The sequence below is a fragment of the Branchiostoma belcheri genome, unplaced genomic scaffold, assembly GCF_001625305.1.
Source record: "Branchiostoma belcheri isolate BF01 breed outbred unplaced genomic scaffold, Haploidv18h27 scaffold97, whole genome shotgun sequence".
Classification (NCBI taxonomy): domain Eukaryota; kingdom Metazoa; phylum Chordata; class Leptocardii; order Amphioxiformes; family Branchiostomatidae; genus Branchiostoma; species Branchiostoma belcheri.
This window is the reverse complement of record NW_017804653.1, coordinates 506654-528849: the sequence shown is the minus strand read 5'-3', so window position 1 is coordinate 528849 and position 22196 is coordinate 506654. Positions and strand designations below refer to the sequence as shown.

General features: G+C 42.9%; 2 protein-coding genes across 2 annotated transcripts; one reads left to right on the top strand and one right to left on the bottom strand.

The window, feature by feature from the left end:
- Nucleotides 1-9676: 9676 nt before the first annotated feature.
- On the top strand, nt 9677-11784 carry LOC109461896 (elongation of very long chain fatty acids protein 6-like). The gene is made up of 2 exons (XM_019758370.1): nt 9677-10219; nt 11473-11784. Exons 1-2 carry the CDS (start codon nt 9677-9679, stop codon nt 11752-11754), a joined length of 825 nt encoding a protein of 274 aa, XP_019613929.1. The 3' UTR covers nt 11755-11784.
- Nucleotides 11785-14790: 3006 nt separating this feature from the next.
- LOC109461844 lies at nt 14791-22029 on the bottom strand. Its single transcript, XM_019758313.1, has 9 exons — nt 21879-22029; nt 21505-21594; nt 19545-19640; nt 19191-19430; nt 18107-18170; nt 17668-17858; nt 17318-17327; nt 17180-17281; nt 14791-16351 (listed from the first exon to the last, which is right to left on the bottom strand). The coding sequence occupies exons 1-9, from the start codon at nt 22027-22029 to the stop codon at nt 14791-14793; spliced, it is 2505 nt and encodes an 834-aa protein (XP_019613872.1).
- Nucleotides 22030-22196: the final 167 nt, after the last annotated feature.

Here is a 22196-nt window from a genome sequence, read left to right as displayed (position 1 = left end):
TACATAATCTAAAGATTGTCAAATCTGTAATCTAGTAGTTATTTATTACATTATTACTAACAAGTAAGGTCGAACGATACTTATGATTAGTTGATATTTATGTATTTATATCTGAATAACATTTTCAAGTTTTTTTTTTCAAAAGAAGAATCGCAACATTTTTTTACGAAGTTGTCACAGGGCTCAGCACACTATACCACTACCTCAGGGCTCCTGTTTGAAAAAGTTGCAAAGGGCTGTCGAAAAAGGAAAGCTACATAATAGCATAAAATGTTATTCAGGACTTTGAATTCGCAGTGGGTTTGCGTAGAGATTGCTACAAAAAGGGAAATATTTTTTTCAACCCTTTGCAGCTTTGTTTGATGTAAGAGCCTCTACAAACATTGTTGCGCAAAAATGGAATGAAACATCTCTGTTCGTTACATATTTGTTTCGGACCAAGCTTTAGGCCAAAGCAAGTAAATTTTATGGATGACATCCTCCGCAGACTCCAGACCTAATGCGAGCGGGCGAAAAAAAAACAAGGCGGGCCGAAAAAAACAAGGTTCCTACATTTTGAAATTTTGACTCCATCATTGTACAAATGGTTTTGATTCAGTAGGAACATCACATATACACAGCCAGCATCACATATCACTGCATCAAAGTAAGAAACAAAACATTAAATCAGAGCCTTTTTGTCTCCTCTCTTCATAGTTATCTGCTTTCCGGCATGGCAACAGACATCTTTGCCCATTTTCGGCATGGTGACCACTGTCAGAAGGCAACAGACTATCTTGTTTTTTTTCTAAAATCAGGCGAAAATTAATGCGCGCGCCGATGTCATCCATAAAAATTACTTACTGTGGCCTTACTCGGGACTACATGGGACTAACTGTCGAATCTACCATCTCTTGCCATCTACACAATGACATTCGTTTGTATAGCATTTAAATGTGAACTCAATAGTATGTATATAGTGTTGATTTTATACTACTGCAGGGTACTTACTGGTGGACTGTAGGGACCGTGATTTATTTTTTATACAGTTCTTTGTTCTAAACTTTGTAAGTTTTGGAAAAGAAATAAAGTGGTACAACGTTAACTTTTCTGCTTATTAGTATTCTTTGGTGAAATATTTTGATTACAAGTTTCACATAGGGAGACAAAAGAAAACGCTTGATGGTAGAGTTATGCCGCACCAGGGGTAGTGGGTATAATTATACTAACATCATTATAATAATTATAATTATAATGATAATAACATCAAGTTAATTGCAAGTTCTTGTCCGAAGACTGATTGCAACTTACACAATAAAAAACAATGACAGCGTGATGTACATTGTAAAATGGAATTTCAAGCAGTATAATATGGTATTTTCATGCCTATGGTATCTAGAAATATTTGAAAAAATTTACATAACAAAAATTGCCATGAAAAAGACACGTTAAACGTCATGTCGTAAAGCAGCATATTTTCGCTGCGTCTTTCGACTTTTTTTCAGTTTCCAAAGACTGTCGTCCTGGTTTTGACTTGTTTTTGCCCCGAAACGACATGATTGTACCTACAGGTGACATGTCAGATGGTTTGCAGACGTTGTGATAGCGTATTTAAGGATGATATCCCGTCTATAGTTTACAAATGTTGTATTGAAAAAGCCATCGTCTGTAAAGGGCAAAATTCTGATGCAATGTCGACCAAACATCCAACGAAAACCGTGAAAAAAATTAAAATCCGCGTTTCGCACAGGCGCAGGGCGTTCTACAAAAGTGCACCAGACGGTTATCTATCTATACAATGATGAATCACCTACTCCAAATACTAATGCACTAATAGCGAGCAACGTTTAATCTACCAAAGGTTCAGATTTCTCCAGACCGGGGGCAGACGTCATTAGACCGTCTCCATGGAGACCGCCATGGCAACCGTGACGTCATGACCGAAAGATGTCGTCTGAAAGGCTTTACAAGATTTTGTTGGACGACATTCATGTTCCCTTTGATCTTGACCTTTCCGTTGAAAATGACTGACCGAATGAATGAATAAAAAACGAAAGAAATATCTTGTTTGCGAGATGGGCAAAGATAGGCACTACCCAATAGATATACTGCATGAATGTGCATAGAGCTATCATTTTAAAAATCCGTCAATTTCACAATATAATAATGTACATCTAAATTGTGCATACCCGGGAGTACTTCAGTGGATAGAGGATACTTACTGTCTTGCCACCGTAGGATCTGCTTGGAGAAAACGCTCTGTCAGTTCATTTTAGTGACGCTGAAAAAGAATAGCGGATGTCACTTGAAACATCAAGAAGTAATCTCTGTAATTTATCACGTAGTAGAGTTTTATTTGCTTTTTTTTTACATTTCTCATTCCAACATTTATCACCAGACAGATATTTTATGCCGCCACCAACGCAGAGGACAAACACAGGAACGTACGATAGACATGCCCATTTTCACCTAAGTCAAGTGAGGAACGCCGCGTAAAGTGCCTTTCCCAAGGGCTCAAGATCGGTGGCAAGGCAGGATTCGAACTCGGGACCTCTTGGTTTCGAGCCGAACGCTCTGTTGTTACGCCACACGATCCCACATTTGTCTTCTAATGAAAGACCTGTCCTTTTTAATCATATCAAAGAGAAGTTCCCATACTTTGAACACCTAAGTGCAAATGATAAATTTATATTTTTGATGCGTCTAGACAAACCATGTATCACAAACATGATCTGTTCCCACATTTTCCATTGTCCAAAAAAAAGCGAGAAGTTGACCACTCTGTATTAGCTCAGTAACTAGAACACTTTGTATTAGCCTAGTATAGTACCCTTGTATGTTCCTTATGTATGTATGTCTAAGTCAAGTAGTGTATCTTTTGTCTCCAATTTTCTACATACGTCTGTAATGTGTCCGTTAAGTCTTGACCTGTACCTAGCCCGTCGTGGCATGAATGTACAATAAACCAAAACACTCCATTTGAAAACGTTATCCATAAAATTGTGTTACCCTGGCCTACTGAGATGAAACTGAATCAGCCCACCAACAGGTACTGACGCATACAGGCCTGCTGTCTGACTCCATTTGTCATTCTGATAGCGTGGAGCTAATGTTGATCTAATATCTGCATTGTAAATTATTATGTCACCAGCCTCCGTATCTATACATAGCCATGTATGTGTGTGACGGAAGACCTCCAAGCAGATGTTGGGAGGCAAAATTGTGTATTTTTTGGCTGTCCCGTTTTTTTGAATGGAAGGCTTTGAAGATTATTTGAATAGAAAAAAAATGATTCAGGAATTTCTTAACTGATGCATGCAAGATTGGTTGCCCCCGGCAATAACCCTTTGCAATTTCAAACTGTAAATTTAAAGCACAATGTATGTTAATAGTGTAATATGCTTAAAAAGAGACACGAAATACACAATTTTACACAAATCAAAATAAATTTGTCAACATAATTTGACTTGAGAAGCAGTCAACGAAAGAACACACACATCGTGCATTCTCAATAGAACTGGCTACGTTTGAGTTAACGTTGTTTCTTAAGAAGGGACAGTACATTTTATAGATTATCACCCACCCCCCTTCTTGTGGTCTCTCCCAGCACACGTCTGATGACGTCATGTGCAGACGACATTTAGATGAGCCACACGAGGCGGCGGCGGGATCTAGTCATCAATTTTTCAGCGGGAAATGTAGGGAAGTACGCTCGATACGCCCCGGTACACATATGTGTCCTTGGGACGGGACAGAGGGCACAGAACCGAGGGACGTGCACGGCGTTCCACACTGCAGCAAGGTGAGTCCCTATCACTTCCCAATCCAACCTACGTTCTAACGTTGCTAGGGAGGACGTGCTAGGGAACACCCTTACCTACCGCGAGGCTATTCACCCCGTGACCTACGACCTTCGGGTAGGCTCTAAAGACGATTTCAAACCTGACCGTGTGCATGAGTAGAATTTTCAAACGACATTACAGGTGTAACGGTCCATACACTCTTCGCGCGTACGTTGCCTGACTTAATACATTCACTATCCTTCTGGTACGCCGGAGGTTTACTAATGCTTCGCTGTAAGATCCTGTAACAATTACTATTTGTTCATGTAGACGTCTTGAACTAAATGATGAGAGATAAAATTCGGCGGACGGAGGAATCATACTAGTAATGTCTTTTCTAGCGATCTGTCTGTCTGCTATACAGCATAAAGGTCACGGGTTGAAGGAGACAATACATTACCTATCCACTATTGTCAGAACTATAGCAGCATATTGTCTCATAACCAAGATTTACTAGTACAATTGAAATTCCCTCTTTGATGATATCCTTCAAGGTTTAAGAAATTGTGGTCACATTGAACTTGCGCAGAGATTTAAAATGGACTTAATATACAAGCTTCTGTATGTCTAGCGTTATACATTATAAGCAGACATCTATATAGCTAGAAACAATTCTATAGAAGGAAATATGCCATTATAATGTATACGAAACTACACTGTAATGATAGTACCTGAATGCAAGCCTTCAACGTGGTGATTTGTGAATTTGGGAAACGTTGCACCAAATTCAAGGAGTTGGTACCATACAACAATGAACATGGTAATTGTAAAGTGGTTTTTGATCATGTAAGATCTCAAACTTAGAGAGGAAAAAAATCACAGCATTCCAGCACATTGGTGGCATTAGCATGCCCGCCGAGTATCCGTGATCCTACTTAAGAGCCGGCTATAATCACGTTGGAAATGATTGACGATTGATTCCGAGCCGAAATCACGAGGTCGGCAGCGGCCCGCCATTAATACGAACGTCCTTCAGCACCAAGGACAGATCCACCTCGCACCCTATAGCTGCCCCACCCCCCGGCGTAATGGTACGGTCCACGTTACCCTGCTTCCTTATATGGTATGGGGATTGTACGCGCGCTTTCGGAGAGTGGCACATAGCCTTTTAGGGTAGCATCTATCAGGCTTCACAGGTAGAGTACAGTTTGCCGCTCTAAAACTGTACGCCTTTGGCTGACTATTAGCTGAAGTCCCCTGGTATGTTTTCTGTCTCTTTGTGTCCAATTTCTAGTCTTTCCTGCTGCCTCTGAAGCCTGGTAAAGACAACCTGGTAGAGGCATACATTCTTCCGCAAATATAATGCACATTAAGAGACATTTAAATGATAGGCTAGACGCTGAGTACGAATGGTTTCACCCTACATAAAAAGTGGAAAACCACACCACACATAACACCGACTGCTGTCGCCATCTAGCGGTGATTCTACGAAGCGCATCCAATGACCCACTGCCCTTAAAATTGTACGGGCTGGTTCTGTCACTGGAATCTTGAGAATTCTACATCAGATTCATACAACGATCTAGCCTCTACCAGGCTTCGTAAGCGGCTGGATAGATTATAAATTGGCCAAATAGACAGATAACATGCCAGGGGAGTTGGTCTGCTAAAGGAGTATAGCTTGCTAGCCTCTACCAGGCACCGCGGATTGCTGAAAAGAATAGTAAAAATTGGCCGAAATAAAATAGTTTTCCAGCGATCCCTGGTGCCTGGTAGAGGCTACAGTTTGCCACTCTGAGACGACCAACTTCTACTCTTTTCAGCCGCATAAAAGGCCTGGTATAGGCTAACTAACTAACTTGGACGTAATTGACCACCCCTAACCAAACATTTTTTCACTTTGGTGATTTCAAATAGAATATTTCATCGCATCCAAGGTGTTCTACTGAATGTTATATGAGCCTGTTCACCGCCATCGCGTGCTCGGGCGCGGAGGGATATTTCCGCCTGATTACACTCCATTATCACAGTGACAAGGACGGCGGCACCATTTCCTGTGTATTCAATATTTATCAATTTAGAACATAAATCATAACAGACATGCCAGACACCCCATTATCTCATTCGCTTCATGAATGTCATCTTCAATTACAAAATTGTCCACCTAAGTATGAATATTAAATGAGTTTCAGACAGCGTTAGTCTACGAAAATAATTTCAGCATGTTGGTAGAACTTATTGGATATTGGAGTTTTCGTTCTTTCTTACACAAGTAATGTAACTTTCCTGCTTACGTTTCTATGCATGCCAGATAGCTTTCCGCAGAGCTTTTGACTGGAGTGTTACACTGGCTACATCTAGCGGCGAGAAGCAGTACTCCAGTCAGAAGCTTTGAAGTAGGTGTCTGATAGATATAGAAACGTAAGCAGGTAAGAGATATTACTTGAATGCGATGTCTCATATATATCGAAACATAAGCTGGTGAGAGACATTACTGGTTGTGTAAATGAAAACTACATTATCCTGTGCCTACTCTTTTTGATATGATTCAATAACCAAAGAATGCCATTGCTAAGGCCTATACATGATTTTAGATATAGATTACTTTCGTTCATCCATCAAATGTCGTCAGTAATGAGGCTGTAAAGAGATATTACTGGTCGTGTGAGTCCAATATATTAGCTTTAGCTCGCTTCGTTATATTCCCTATATCTCATGTCGGTCGCGATCACTTTCAGAGACACAGACAGACACACACAGACACACACACAGAGACACACACATACAGACAGACAGACACACACACACACACACACACACACACACACACACACACACACACACACACACACACACACACACACACACACACACACACACACACACACACACACACACACAGACACACCACAGACACACACACACACACACACACACACACACACACACACACACACACACAGACACACACATACAGACAGACACACACAGACACAAACACACAGACCGACAGACACACACACACACAGACACACACAGACACACACACACACACACACACACACACACACAGACACACACAGACACACACACACATAGACACTCACACACGGCATCTCAGGCAGACAGATGCACTGCCATGAGGCCTAGAGACAGACAGGCACATAGACACATTACCCCAAATAACCTTCTTGGCGAAGGTAAGAGCCAAAACAAGTCGTAAGCCTGTAAGCCTGTCCACATGACCGGTCTAGCGACATTGAAGTCCTGCCAACTCCCCCCTAGCCTGGTATCCAGTCTGATCGTGGTCGGGGCCACAATTACAAGAGCTCCGTCCCGCCCGCCTCACATAGGTTTCCCGGTGTGTATTTCACGAGAGATTGATTAGCCCAAACCAAATTCCCAAGCACACTGTCTCTTATTAGCGTAACACTCCTACCGGGACGGCCTGTTGCACTGGGCGGGGGAAGCAATTAGAGCCCCCAAAGGCGGGGCAGAGCTCTTGTGGTCCCGACCACGATCAGACTGGATACCAGGCTAACTCCCCTCGTCTCAGCCCACTCTTGGCAGCCTCACATGTCACACCAATTACAACCCCAGCCACGCAGGTCAAGACTTTTCTCTTGGCGGCGTCTCGCAGTGTTACAAGAGAACTCAAGAAGTCGGGAATGGATCCTCAGGAATTTTGTGGAGAGGGGAGCAGATTTTGGGGACCAATCTTGGAGTAGATGTAGAGGAGTCTTACACAGGATACTATTTAATGGCAATTAAAATTGACTTTTTTTTTGTCCCGGGTATTAAAGGATAAGTTATATCAGTTACTTAGAGAAATACTATCATTATATTTGCATATAGAGCTTACTGGTTAGACCCCCCTTGACTTGCCGAACCAAATCTTTCTGTAGTCGTCTTTTTAGGTACTTTCCCAGTACTAAGAACAATTTTGAGACTACAAAGATAACATTTGCAAAGCAAATGCATATTTATAATCGCATATGGTCTTCTCTTAGACTGTTACTTCTCACTCAAACACATTCATGTATATGACAGCAGTCTAAATCCCCCTGCTATAAAATTGCAACATGATGTAACCCGACACCAGTTACCATGGTCACAGCCGTCTAGTTCAGGTCATTGACCTTTGGTGTTTGGAGAATAGGAAACAGAGCAAAAACAATATGTTTTCCTTCGGTTAACATAAGTAGTACTAATCTTAGCAAAAAAGGCCAGTCTGTACGTCTGCTAAAGTGGCTATTATGCTGCGTGACTCAGAATAGATAATTCCTGGCTTATGGAAAGCTAGGCTAACACAGACTTTTTTACCCGCCCTTTGAAACTGGTAGAGGGATAACAATTTTCTCATAGAAATAGTAACACCCACGTCATACCCATTTAAAAACTCGCTGGGTTTCGTTACCATTTTTTCAGTCTACATTTGAGGCTTTATATAAACGTTCGTGACTTTTTGAGGCTTGATCCGTGAATGCAGCGCACACCACAGTTCCTTCCCAGGTAACGGTAATGTAGTGTGAACTGTTCGCGTTTTTGTTTCCATTGTTCCTTCTTGATTTTCCTTCGTCATTGCGGTTCAAGGCCGCTGCCAAGGCATTGATATCACAACCACGATATTATGGATGATTTTTGGAAAGGGAACAGAGAGGGAAAAGTCATTTCCGTACATGGGTAAGGCACAGGAGTGGCCCTATTTTTTTCAGGACTGAAATGAAATCGGAAAAAATCTTTTTCTAAGCCTGACTAGCCTATACCAGGCTTATGAAGCGACTGGAAAGAGTAGAAACTGGCCAAATAGACAGAGAGCTAGCAGACCAACCCCCTACATGTTATCGGTCTATTTGACAATTTTCTACTCTTTCCAGCCGCTTCTGATGCCTGGTAGAGGCTAGGTCTTACGCTTGGTCTCGAGCTTTGCGCTTCAAATCTGACCTGCCTTGACGGAATTTTTTCACCCCCCCTCCCTATGAAGCAAACATTGGACCGTCCCTGCCCAAACCGTTTGTGTGGGGACAAATACTACACGGAGGGTGGGAAGGCAGTTACCAGCCCGGTGACGCGTTTGTCTAACCCCTGACCTCGGCTCATCGCCTGAAGGGGCGTGGAGCGCAATCGTATGATTACCGTAGAACTTTTCATTTTTTGCACTTCACAAAATCATATCCACTGTAATACTGAAACAGCGTTTAGTTATGACATACAGTGTAATCAAAGATGATGACATAAACAGTACATTTTAAGTTAAGAGACTGTATGTGCGTTAAGGTGACTATCTATTGCCAAGTTTATTATAACGACGTATTATTTGAAGTTTTACGGTAAGCTGATCGTCAAGTTTTCTTTATCCTCTCTTACAGTAGTTGCCGGGCCGGCGTGTTGGCTGGCAGAACACTTTGAGTTCTATACAGCACCAGAAGTGTGGGCGTGAGCTATACTACTGGTGACTAGACGGTTTGTCCCACACCCAAGCTTCACATGACAACCACGTCAGGGAAACTGGGACTATCTTTTCCTGATTCTGAACCTCCTAGAGCGGTTTGTGACTTACTGATCGGACAACTTCTGGCCTTGACTCGCCTCTGAGGTGAACTGAAAGGGAGAGTGATCACCTAGGTGAAAGTAAACGTCGCGTGTGCGCTACCGGTGGTGTAACGATCTTGGAGTGACAGAGGTTAACGACAAGATACAGCATCGGAAATCCCCACAGGTAACTGTGAACCTGCTACTAAGGTTTTCAAGGACCTCCAATCACTGGCGAGGGCAAATACCACAGAAAGGTGGGACTAGGCGTAGTCGGTAGCCGCCAGAATAGTGGTGCAACAACATTATTAGAGATACCAGGTCTAGCAACGGCAGCTACTAGTTATCTGTGACACCAACGAAACAGTGTGCTACAAATTACAATGGAGAGCGCCCAGGCACCTCCCTATGTCGGCTTGTACCCGTACCTACAACGGTTCGAACGGGACTTCGACTACCAGAGCGCGATGGCATGGATGAACGCAAACTGGACACAGTGTGTACACTGGTCTGTGTTCTACGTTCTGATGATTTTGCTCGGACAACGGTGGATGCAAAACAGGACAAAATACGCGCTGAGAGGCCCGCTGATCTGCTGGAACCTCCTATTAGGACTGTTCAGCGTCTTGGGGACAGTTCGGTTCGTCCCGCCGCTTGTGGCCGACGTCAGGGAACACGGGTTCGAGTGGACGCTCTGCAGCGCCGCCTGGTACAGGGACCCGGTACTGCACCTGTGGGGGAGCGCGTTCGCCTTCAGCAAAGTCTTGGAGTTCGGCGACACCGCCTTCATCATCTTAAGGAAGCAGAAACTGATCTTTCTTCACTGGTACCATCACGTCACCGTCTTGTTCTACGTCTGGCTGTCTTACAAGGAGCAACTGGCGGGAGGAAGGTGGTTCATAGCGCTCAACTATGGAGTGCATGCGGTAAGTTTAAGTATTATGGCTCAACTATGGAGTACATGCGGTATGTTCAGCTATTAAAGTTAGCAATTCATCCATTCTCCTGACCCATATAGCACACACCAATCAATCCTTTCAATCCATGGTTAATCATTTTGTTCATCAAGTAAATTTATTAGAACCCAAACCCCCATGCACACCCTTTGGGGCACAGAAAGGATAGCCTGTAAAGTATCTCTAGCCCTGCCCACCTTTTCCATAAACCCAAAAGCCTGCCAGGCTAGCCTGCAGGCTAGGCAGCCTTTTCCACAAACCCTACTTATTCGTTTTAGTCATTTGAACTGATATAATTTGTTCACTCACTCACTCACTCACTCACTCATTGAATTTGTTCCTTTACCTATTCATCGCTCCATCCCTCCATCAATCCATTCTGTACACTAAGATTTGAGCAGTAGTATGCCCCAGTCTTCTGTAGACTAACTGATTATGTATTATCAACTCAACCCATTTTCACACACTGGAGTACTCACCCAGTCATTCACTCTTGTCGCTCAATTACTCAACAAACTGAGCAAAGGGACAAGCATAAACCAACAAGCATGGTACCAGGGGGTACTTACACACTCCTCTGAACTGAGAACTATTCTGGTGTGTTTCTTGCAGGCTCTTCAAATTAGTTCTCATGGTCCATTCCTTCAAACATGAGGGGCGGGTGGGAAAATAAGGGTTCTTCAATTCAGGATAAACCAGCACATGGGCTTTCAGTCTGATCTCCAAGCAGATACGTGTGTGGATTTGGCTTGTTTGTAGTTTTGTTAGTCTGGTTTCAATGCCTATTTTTTCTCTGTGGTTGCCCTATCCCTTACCTGTTGTCCAATCCACCAATTAGAAATAGTATTCCCAAATACTTCTGTGGCACTAGTGGTAGGGACTCTGTAGAACTATTTGTTGATAGATGCCAGATTAACTTTAAAAAAGAAAAAAACTTTTAACAAGCCAAGAAAAAAATGTCTACATGTACTTGAAGCTTTTATGGTATATTTTCTTCTGTATTAGTAGTAATTTTCTGTCTTTTAACTCTAAAACCTTTGCTAAACAAAATGCTACCCCAACGGCTAACTAAGCTATGGGAGTGAGTGAGTGAGTGAGTGAGTGAGTGAGTGAGTGAGTGAGTGAGTGAGTGAGTGAGTGAGTGAGTGAATGAATGAGTGAGTGAATGAGTGAGTGCATTAACAAATTATAAGCCAAAATCACGTTTTTCCCCTTTTCTGCAGACGATGTACATGTACTACGCAGCCCGTGCCGCAGGCATATACATCCCCAGGAAGGTTGCCATGGCGATAACGTCATCGCAGACCCTACAGATGGTGATTGGCTGCATCATCAACTACGTCAGCTACAGGCTGCTCTTTGTGGACAAAGTGCCCGGATGCAACGCCAGTCTGACTAACATCATTGTGTCTAGTGTTATGTACTTCAGCTACCTTCTACTCTTCCTGCACTTCTTTTATGGTGCCTACGTTGTCAAGAAATCTAAACAGAAGAAACAGCAGTAGCTATATACAGAAAGCAGTAGTTACTACGAAGTTATATGGAAAGCAGATATGTTATGCATCAGCTTATGTGGTCTTAATGTGTAGCCTCTACCAGTCTTTAAAGGCAGCTAGAAGTAGAAAATTGACCAAATTGACAGCTAGTTAACATGCCAAGGGAGTGGCAAACTGTAGTACTCATATAGCAGACTAACTCCCATGACTTGTACTAGTAGTCTATTTGGCCAATTTCTACTCTTTCCAGCTGCTTCTGAAGCCTGGGGCTACATTGTACTATAATTTGTACCTCAGAATGGTTTTCACATCAACGAAGTGCAGCAACTCCTAACTATACTACAATGTTGGTGTGCATATTGGGATGTCAGTGATTCAGTGTTTACTTGAAGAACATGACCACATATCATAACAGGTGTATTTGATGATTACTGAATTTAAAAAAATTGAGATATGATTCACTGCAATGAAAATGTAGACACCAATATGCCCACTAGTGATGCATTGCTGACATCATGTAAAGCTTCATGTGTAAATGCCTTATAGCCTGAATACTAGCTCTGACTGAGTCTGAGGGAAAAGAAGAGTACTGAGCTTATGAAAGCTTGGAGTAGGCTATAGTTTAGTGTCAAAATCTGTCCAATGGAAGCAAAAATCTGACTTCCACCATAGAAAATAGGTGACTGGTTGTGAAGTATGTACAAGAAGGTTCTGTATTCAAGGAGTGAATTTTCACATGCAAATTGTTTAATCACCTTCTTCAGGGCAACAATTACTAGTAATGACTGGTTTTGATTCGTACTACAGCTACATGTAGGTGCAATATTACAAATGTGGTCCCAATCTGGTTGTTGACTAAACAACCTCGTGAAATTATGAACTGTCAGGTTATTATAGCTCTCACATGGGAGATTTTATATAACTACTGTATCATTTTTTTTCCATAACATTGAATGTGTTTATATATCTATCATACCTCTGTTATAAAGGAGGGTGAGAGAGACATGTTTCTTTTTTCAACAGATACACTGTACTAAATAATTTAGTAAATTTATTTTGTCTAATTTAAACATCTCTCTTTTGACTTCATGCAGTCACCTTTGACTTGAAGTCACTTTATATATATTTTTCCCACCCTACCTGTTCAAATTTCCTTGTTCGCCTGAACAACTGACTAAAGTGAACATCATTTTATAACTCAAACAGTGGTGGTGTCTTGTTTTGAGTCCTTCTCTTTTCTCTAGAATAATTTGTAGAACTACTAAATTAGACTTTAGAGACTCATCTATTTAACTCGTTAAAGAAACCATTCCAATTCTATGCTTAGCATTTAACTCAAGGTAAGGATCAGTAATGTAACCGTAAACAAAAATCCATGTACCCAGAAAATGAACTAGCGCAGAAATAATTTGCAATAATATCAGCAACGCACAAGGTCTCAGACATTAGCCCCCCTCCCCCATCTTCCGAATTCCCCCACTAGTAATTTAGAAACATTACCAGGTTAAGTCCTTTCTCGCCTTATGGCCCCCGGGTTACTAATTTTTTTTTTGTTCAAAGTTCTTACCACCAGCAGAATGAGTCAGCAAACACAGAAAGACAGGAATAAACCTAGCTATTCCTACCATTTTGAAATTCCCCGCCTGCCGGTGATGAAGGTCAAAGGTCACAACATTTGCTAGCCTGGTTATCCAAATAAATACAAATGAATTTGCGGAACCTGTAACGTAAATATCATCATTTCTTGTTCCAGGTTTACCATTGATGAGTTGCACTAGATTCCTTATCACATCAGATAGCATACATTAGCCTGTTACAAATTAAACAGTGAATAATCATAATAAACATAATACAACAAGGAGGCCTCTTGAATATATTAAACATTACACATTATGAATCATCATCGAAAGTGGTATTTGATAAATACAGCATTATTTTCAATTATTGGTGTGTAGAATACACTATTTGAATTTTTTGCACTTTAAGCATGTAATTTTACACGTTAGAAATGTTTGCGTATAGTTTGGTAACTTATATCAAACACATAAACATCTACACTATGTCATACTGCACCTAACAGTGCCCAACTAGACCATCTGATGCATGAATAAAACTCCTTGCATAAATTAGATGGCTTGAATTACTATCATAGTGAATATGAGGCTAACTTAAAGCATAATGCTTCACGCTGAAAAGACTATTGGCGATAAAATAGTATTCAGCAATTCAATACACTTTCTTCGACTCTTTGCTACATAATTGATAAAATCGTTTTGCCTCGAGTATTATATTCAACAAAGGTATGATGCAGTTCTGCCTTCTATATAGACCATTTTTTAGACCACCTTGCATGGTTTTCCAAGGCAAAACGGATTATTTACAATCTTATTTACAATTTTGGACTGTGCCATCATTCACAGTCTCTTACTGCCAGGTGTTGGGTAGATGTGACTGCCATGGTGAATGGTAGCAATATCCAAGCAGATCATACGGTAGCAAGGCAGTATCCATTGGCCAGGTGTGTCCATTAGCCACGGAATACTCCTCTAGAAAATGAATACTGCCTTGCCACCGCATGATCTGTTTGGAGATAAGATGTTAGATGGTTAAATGAGTAAGTTACCAGGTGACTTGTATTCCGCTTTGTTCTCAACATAAGTTAACGACGTTATTTGTTTTGTGTTATTGTAACTCGTCTGTTTTATCGCTTGAATATGTATGTATGTATGTATGTATGTATTTTTTATGTATACAGGGACATCTGAAAAACAGGCCACAGACCTGAGTGCGATCCAGTGGTAAAATAAGATAAATGACATTTTGTATCTACAGTCACATAGACCAGCCTCATCAAGCCTCAAAAACACGCGGACACAATGCGGGACGTTTGATCAGAAAAGGCTTGTACTCTGAAGAGAAGCAGAGCTTGTTTTAAAAGGCAATTTCAAATTCTATTATCCACGTCATGTCCAGATGATAAGCAATTTTGTCCCTGTACGTGGGCAATTATAAAGACATGCTCTTAGGTTCCTTCCAGTACCGCAATCAGATACCGGTCTCATTTTCCTCTCCATCTTCAGCGCAGGCCGAACGCCTGTCTTCAGCCTGGTTGTCTTCAGCATCGACGAAGGTTTTCATGGGTATCTCAGTAGCAACGTCAGTGCCGCTTGCTGTAGCCGCAACTCCACCTGCGAGGGTCTGCAAGTTGCCTTCAGTGTCAGTTTCATCTGCCATTGCCTCAGTTTCCCCTGCGGTGGTAGGCTGGTTGCTGGCAGTTGCGTTCCGCCCCTTGTCCTGACGAGGCTTGCCCACACGATGGCGTGTCCTGTTCTCCTCTACATCGGCCATGACTGTCATCTCTATAGCCGAGCCGGTTCCACCTGCGGCTGTCGCCTCAGTTCTCCCGCCCATGGCCCGCCGGTTGCTGGTAGCGGTGGCTTGTCCATTGTCCTCGTCAGTTTCGATCAGACCCAGGCGCACCATGATCGCATACTTCCATTTCTCCAACACCTCCCCCGTCATTGTCAGAAACAGGGTCAGCAGCAGGCCTTGAGAAGAATTCAGCACAATAAAGATGTAGTCGAGAACTGTGATCTTGACGAAAGGGACAATGAATCCCAAAATCCAGGTGAACCCCGCCAGAAACGAGATACGTATGTAGACCCAGATCTTGCTGATCTCTGAGCGTGGCAAAGCAGTGCTGGCTATCTGAAAGGACTTCCGTATGGCCAGCAAAACAAGAGTAATGAAGACAAAATTGACCATAAGGGCACAGAGGACAGGAACTCCAAATGCCACCAGACTGGCTGTTGGATTGCCGATCCAACACTGCTCTCCATAACCCACCCTGACAGAACTGCCGAACTCTACAATCACTGTGACAAGGACTACAGGCACCGGCACCAGCCAAGTGTACAAGACGTACTTGTACAGTTCGGCTCTTTCTAAATCCTCACGAAATGTAAGGAACAGATCTACAGCTAGCACGTTCATGGATGTGAAGGCCGTCAGAATAAAGTAGTGTAGAAGTATTGCATAAACTGTACAGCCTGGACCGGGAGAGAGGAACACACGTCCAACAAACTGGGTTACGGCAACTGCCATGCATGTCATCATCTGCACCTTCAGCTTTTCCGGGACTTTTTTCCACTGGCCTGACCTGTAAGTGTGAACCACAAAACCAGACACGGCTATGTCAGACACTACCACAAGACCCAGGGTTAACCAGTGCTGGACAGGGTCCGAGGTTTGGAGCGTGTCGTTCGAAAAATACTCCAGTAGGCAGTCCCCACAGACTGACGCTTCTGTGTTCAGAATGGCCACCTGCTCAGCTGGGCATGTCACGTTAGAACTCAACAGGCGGACACTGCCATTGGGAAGGATTTCGAACTCTTCGGATGTGAAATTCAGAATGGGTCTGCTGCAGTTTTGCAGATGGAAAGTTTTGTTCGAAGAGCCGTGACTTAGGGACGAGAGAGATCGACAGGAGTCTACAAAGGGGTCGTATAAAGAGTCTGGGGGGCAATGCTGAGGGCTGTTTTGGGGACTCTCATCAGCGTTAAAGTTGAACAGATGAGTTAACGAGATAGGATAAAATCCTTGAAATCTGTCACCTATAGGGAAACAAAGTAAATTTGTGGCTACCACAAGAGAAAGTCCTTCACAAAGAGCACAGTGAACGTTTTTGTAGATCTTGACACCGTCAAAACTTACTCTCTCGTCGTAGGACCTGCAAGCAGTCACATTACAATTTACATGTGAAATATTGACGACAGGGAGAATGCATTGCCTCGGGATCACCGGCAAGTCAAAGGGACTGAACTCCACCTTTAGAGTTCCGGTACAATCTCCATTCCAGTGAGGATTTTTTTGTTTATAATCATCGTATACAATTTGTGCACTTCCAACGGGATTTGCATCGGAACCAGTGTACCCAGTGCACACAGCTTTGGCCTTCCATGTAATGAATTCTTCCGTTCTTACATTGTTACAAAGGGCACAGAATATGTTTCTATAGGAGATACTTGTTGAACTATCTTGCACGGGCATCCGGTAGACCAGGTCAGCTGGGTTGTAGGGATCTGCTTGTTTTAAACACTGATCTCTTGTGACGTCATCCGTCCAGTCGTCAGGGCAGTCAGCCACCAGCCAATAAGATCTTCCCTTGTCATATCCCGGCAGGCACTTCCAATTCTCATGGTGACGATCAGACGGTGTTCGAGCTGTTGTGTCAAAGTTGCACACCTCTCTGTATTATGAAGGCAAAGAATCATGGGGTCATTTCTGGGTAAATGTCGACAATTCTTTGTGCCTGATGTAGTCTTCACAAATTCTCTCTCTCTCTCTCTCTCTCTCTCTCTCTCTCAAAGCTCATATATCTACAAGTAGTATACCTCTCGAAATCTGCTGTCTTATGTGTATGGAATCCACGTACCCAATGTCTTTACAGCAGTCGCTGAAAAAGCTGCAGTCCTGGTCACACTGACACAAGAAAAATTCACTGTAACTCATCCCGCACTGTCCTTCACAGGATATACTCGAGCTTCTACACGATCTGGGAACATAGTCCCACGACGTGGGGTCTACATAGATGAGAAACAGGAAATAGTATATGAATTCTAGTTTTGATGGATAAAAAGACCCTAGTGTTTCTATCAAATCTAAAAACTTTTAAACTGATGTTTAACAATCTTCCGCCATAATGTCCATGGTACAGTAAACGTAGATAGATATTACTTGTTCTTGTTAAGTTCTTTGTCCGTCTACTGTCACTATCAAAGCTGTATAGTATATATGATGTTATTGCCATGACTTACCTTGCATTGGCGACCCTATAGATGACAGTTTAATAAGGATGATAACGGTTACCCATTTACAACTTATCAGTTGGATATAACAATAGACTTCTTCGAGCTTTCTTACCAGGACATTCCGTCACGTCGCAGTAGTCCCACGTCTCCGTCCCGTCCGTGATGTAGCACCAGGGCCGGGCCTTGTTGTCAGGGTTACGGCAGAAGTTTTCCTCCAGCCCCGCATCAGGATGAGCCTGCGGTGTGTGGGGATGGGTGTGGGGGGACTGGGAGTCCCATCTCTGACACAGCCGGTCTCCTGCCCTGTGGAATCAGATACAATGCTGTATCTTATCATGCTAAACAAGATATAGATATAATAATGAATATATTTCTCAATCTCGTGAAAATTGTTTTAGGTTAACGTTATAACCTAGGCTCAGCACATTTTCCTGCTTGCGGTGAAAACCGTACAAAGAGGGTCCTTTTAACATAACGCAGCTTGGGGTGCAATAGTCTGCACAACTACGTAGTATAGAAAAATGCCACAAAAGTTCAAGCGCTAGTCTTACCTATTTTTGCGCCCTGAGTAGCTCCTTCCCTTATCGCTAGTGAAGAAGCAGCTTGTTGGTAACTCTGAAATTGGAAACGGGACATGTATGTCGATGAAATTAGCATGCCCCTTCCCTCCACACAGACGCACACGCACACAGACGCACACGCACACGCACACACACACACGCGCACACACACACACACACACACACACACACACACACACACACACACACACACAGAGAAACACACACACAAACAACGCCGTGCAAGCAACACCGTGCAAACATAAAACACGCCAAAGCATACCCCACATAAGATAAGTTCCGTGACCTACCAGCTTCACAGATGAAACCGGTGTGTCCTGAACAGATCCCGTCGTTCCATTTATTTCTGTTGTGGTCGGGGATCCCAGTTCCAGGAAAGTACTCAGCACACTGTTCATTTCCACCTGCATTATTTGGCTCTCCTTTGCCCCAGTCGGTGTAACCTAACTCTCCCCCATCTACGTAAGTCCACATCCCATTCCTACGGTGCAGTCCGAACCGGAATTTATCGGTCGGCCTCACACTGTTTTTCAAAGCGACGAGGAAGTCATTGGTGATGTTGCTGCGAGGCATGGCTAAAGTGCCGCCGTCTGCTCGACACGAGGCCAAAGCCTCGTCGTAGGTAAATTCCAGTAACTCTGTACTGGTACGGTAACACCGATGAGTGTGTGCAAGGTACGAGTAGCCTTTAGGGCACCCTGCAGTAAAACAGAAATAATACAAACTTTACGGATTACTTCTGAAATATTTCTGACGTATCCACACATCCAAAGTTCCTGATGATCCTAGCTTGTCAAGAAATCAAAACCGAAAGTTACAAGCCGACAGGTGTTTGGTAGAATTCGGTTCCAAATGTTCGATATATGATTATTCGAACGCATTTCACGTACATCGCTTTAGAAAATTCGAATACCGAATTCGGATCGCGGAAGAATTGGTGCTGTTACGTTTTCTTTAGGTACACCAAATTTTGGCACATTTCATTTTGAAATGTGTGTTTTCTCGAGCATCGGGCAATCCGGAATATACCGTGTAGTAATCTCTATGATCTTACCGTCACATGCGGACACCCTGTCGCAGTACATCCACCTGATTGCTGGGTTGTTGGTGTAGCACCACGGCCTGTCCTTCCCGTCCGGGTTCCTACAGTAGTTCCGCTCCAGCCCTGCTGACGGGTAGGCCTCGGGAGTGTGGTTATGGGCGTGCGGGTACTGAGATGTCCAGTACTGACAGGAGTGTTGTTGGTTTACACGGCCCCTGTAGCTTGCCCCTTTGTCGTGTAGGTAGTAACAATCTGTGGACACAAACTTAACGTTGTACCATAGTGTCCAATTGCATTGTAACATAATGATATCGTGCTATGCACACTTTGATGGGGTTGTTAGTAATAACTGTGTGAAAAACTCACCACAGTTCTTCTCATCACTGTTGTCTCCACAGTCATCTCTGCCGTCACATCGAGCAAACGGGTGGAACAGTCCGCCATTGTCACAGGCAGAAAGGGCTGGGGGTCATATAATCAGTTATAAAATTGTCTATCCAACTGCAAGTTTTTGTGTGCCATTGGGGATTTTGATACACATTACACGCACTGATGGAAAAGTTGGACATACTAATGGTAGTAAATGCCAGTAAAGTCTGGTAATGGTTATTTTACAAAGAATACCGGACTTAACAATGGTAGTTAATTAAATCACCGGACTTGATTTTTTATTTACTATTATCATATAGCCGGGTGACGTTGACCAATCAGAAGGCTCCATTCCACATTCTTTATGTCGCCGTAATATCACAAATAGAGTCACAATCGGGTATTTATTCATCCCAATCCATACATTAAACAAAATTAATAATCACCCGCATATGACCTCAGGTGACCCAATAGAACACGGCTCTACTTCTAAAAAATCCAAAAATAACTTGAGTTGTGTTCCAATGACTCCCATAAGAACACCTGTTCCCTGCCTGTGACCCAGATAGAAGACATAGAACATGAACCCCCCAGTGACCTCAGGTGACTTCAGACGGAACAGATATTCTGTGTTCTATTCAGCATGTGCAAGGGGTACATTGTGTGACTCTTCACTGCATCAGTTTGGATAGGCTATCGTGTAAGCTATATGATAATAGCGTTAATGGCCCGCCCTTTCTCGGTGAATATGGTGTGATAAAGCCTTGTCAGCTGCTATAACCACCTCATAAAGCCACCTCATAAAGCCACCGCAGTACATCCACCTGATTGCTGGGTTGTTGGTGTAGCACCACGGCCTGTCCTTCCCGTCCGGGTTCCTACAGTAGTTCCGCTCCAGCCCTGCTGACGGGTAGGCCTCGGGAGTGTGGTTATGGGCGTGCGGGTACTGAGATGTCCAGTACTGACAGGAGTGTTGTTGGTTTACACGGCCCCTGTAGCTTGCCCCTTTGTCGTGTAGGTAGTAACAATCTGTGGACACAAACTTAACGTTGTACCATAGTGTCCAATTGCACTGCGCTCACTTGGTGGCTTTATTCTGTGGTTATAGCAACTGACAAGGCTTTATCACACCATATTCACCTCGGGGCGGGACATTAACCCTTAATTATTGTCCGGCTTTACTGGTGTTTAATACCATTGTTAAATCCAACATTTGCAGTGGTGGCAACTCAGGTACTAGACACATAAAGTTAGGCAAAGCTGTAGAAAATACCTTATACACAAGCGGAAATATACTCACGACATAATAGTTCGTCACTACCATCCGCACAGTCCCTTACGCCGTCACAAACAGGGTCATCCGAGTGCCGATGATTTGGAGCAAAGCACTCTCCATTGCTGCAGGTTTTCAAGCCGTTTTTCTCACCTGTGAACATTGAGACATCACGTTTCAACATACAACTACAAGATGCCACTGAGCCGTATTGAGAGACACAGTTGTAACTGTTGCAATAAAAGACACGTGACTAGTTACGTTCACGGTCACAAAACTCAGACGGAAGAATGCATTGTCCACTGGTGCAGTTTATCATACATTGTTTCTCACCTGCGTTGGACATTGAGAAATTGTTGCTACATCGCGTTTTTACATTTTCCACCTTAACGTGAAGGAGACAGGCCGATGTAAGCTTTATACAAACAGTATTTAATTAAAGTCATCATATTTTGAAAATGCCTGTTAAATGTATTTGTTTTAAGTTATGCATGGCACAAAATAACGAATAGTATTTACATTATTGTATGGTTATAGTGGTACCCAGGGCACCACAGTTCCGGTTTAAAAAGAATTGAATGGTAATTGAATGGTGGCAAGGTGAATCTAAAGGTTTTGGGTTCGAATCCCTAGCAAGTTATTGAAACATCATGATAAAACGTTGCCTTCCGCGTTTCTACTTACAGCAGTGTTGTTCGTCCGTATTGTCCCCACAGTCGTTTCTACCGTCACATACTTGGGCCTTGTCAATGGTGGTTCCGTTGGTACAAATCCCTTAGGTTTGATTGAGGTAAAGAAAATGTTTTTTTTTTTCGAAACATTCTTTATTCATCCTGTAGTACATTTTGATTTGTCTTTGAATATTTTTTACCTGGATGTTGAACCCTCATCAACGTTTCTAAATCTAGCACTTTGATGATGATGATGTTATTCGTCCATCGTTGTCATAAATCTAGTTTACGATAAAGTTAACAGTCACTAATCGTCACGTTAAAAATTATATACAATTATAACGTTAAAAAAGATATATATTCTGTACATGTGTTCTTGTTACGTACCTGTGTTCCTGTAGTCTACACAGACCAGACAGTCACAGTGGGCCGCAGTGTTGCCGCACCGGTTTTCCGAGGAGCAGCATGGGAAGTCACTGCCAGGGTCGCATTCAGGACTGTCGCCTTGTCCGCAATGCAAATCTTCACGCCACTTCATAGGAGCTATTAGGTCATTGAGACATTAAACAATTCGCTTTGTCAGTCACCAGTCATGCGTACACAGAAATATTTGTAGTCTAGGTACTCATTGCCCAAACACCAGATCCTATCTCCCACTCAACAATCAAGACCATAGCATGTACTAAACAAAGCCGCTAGATTACT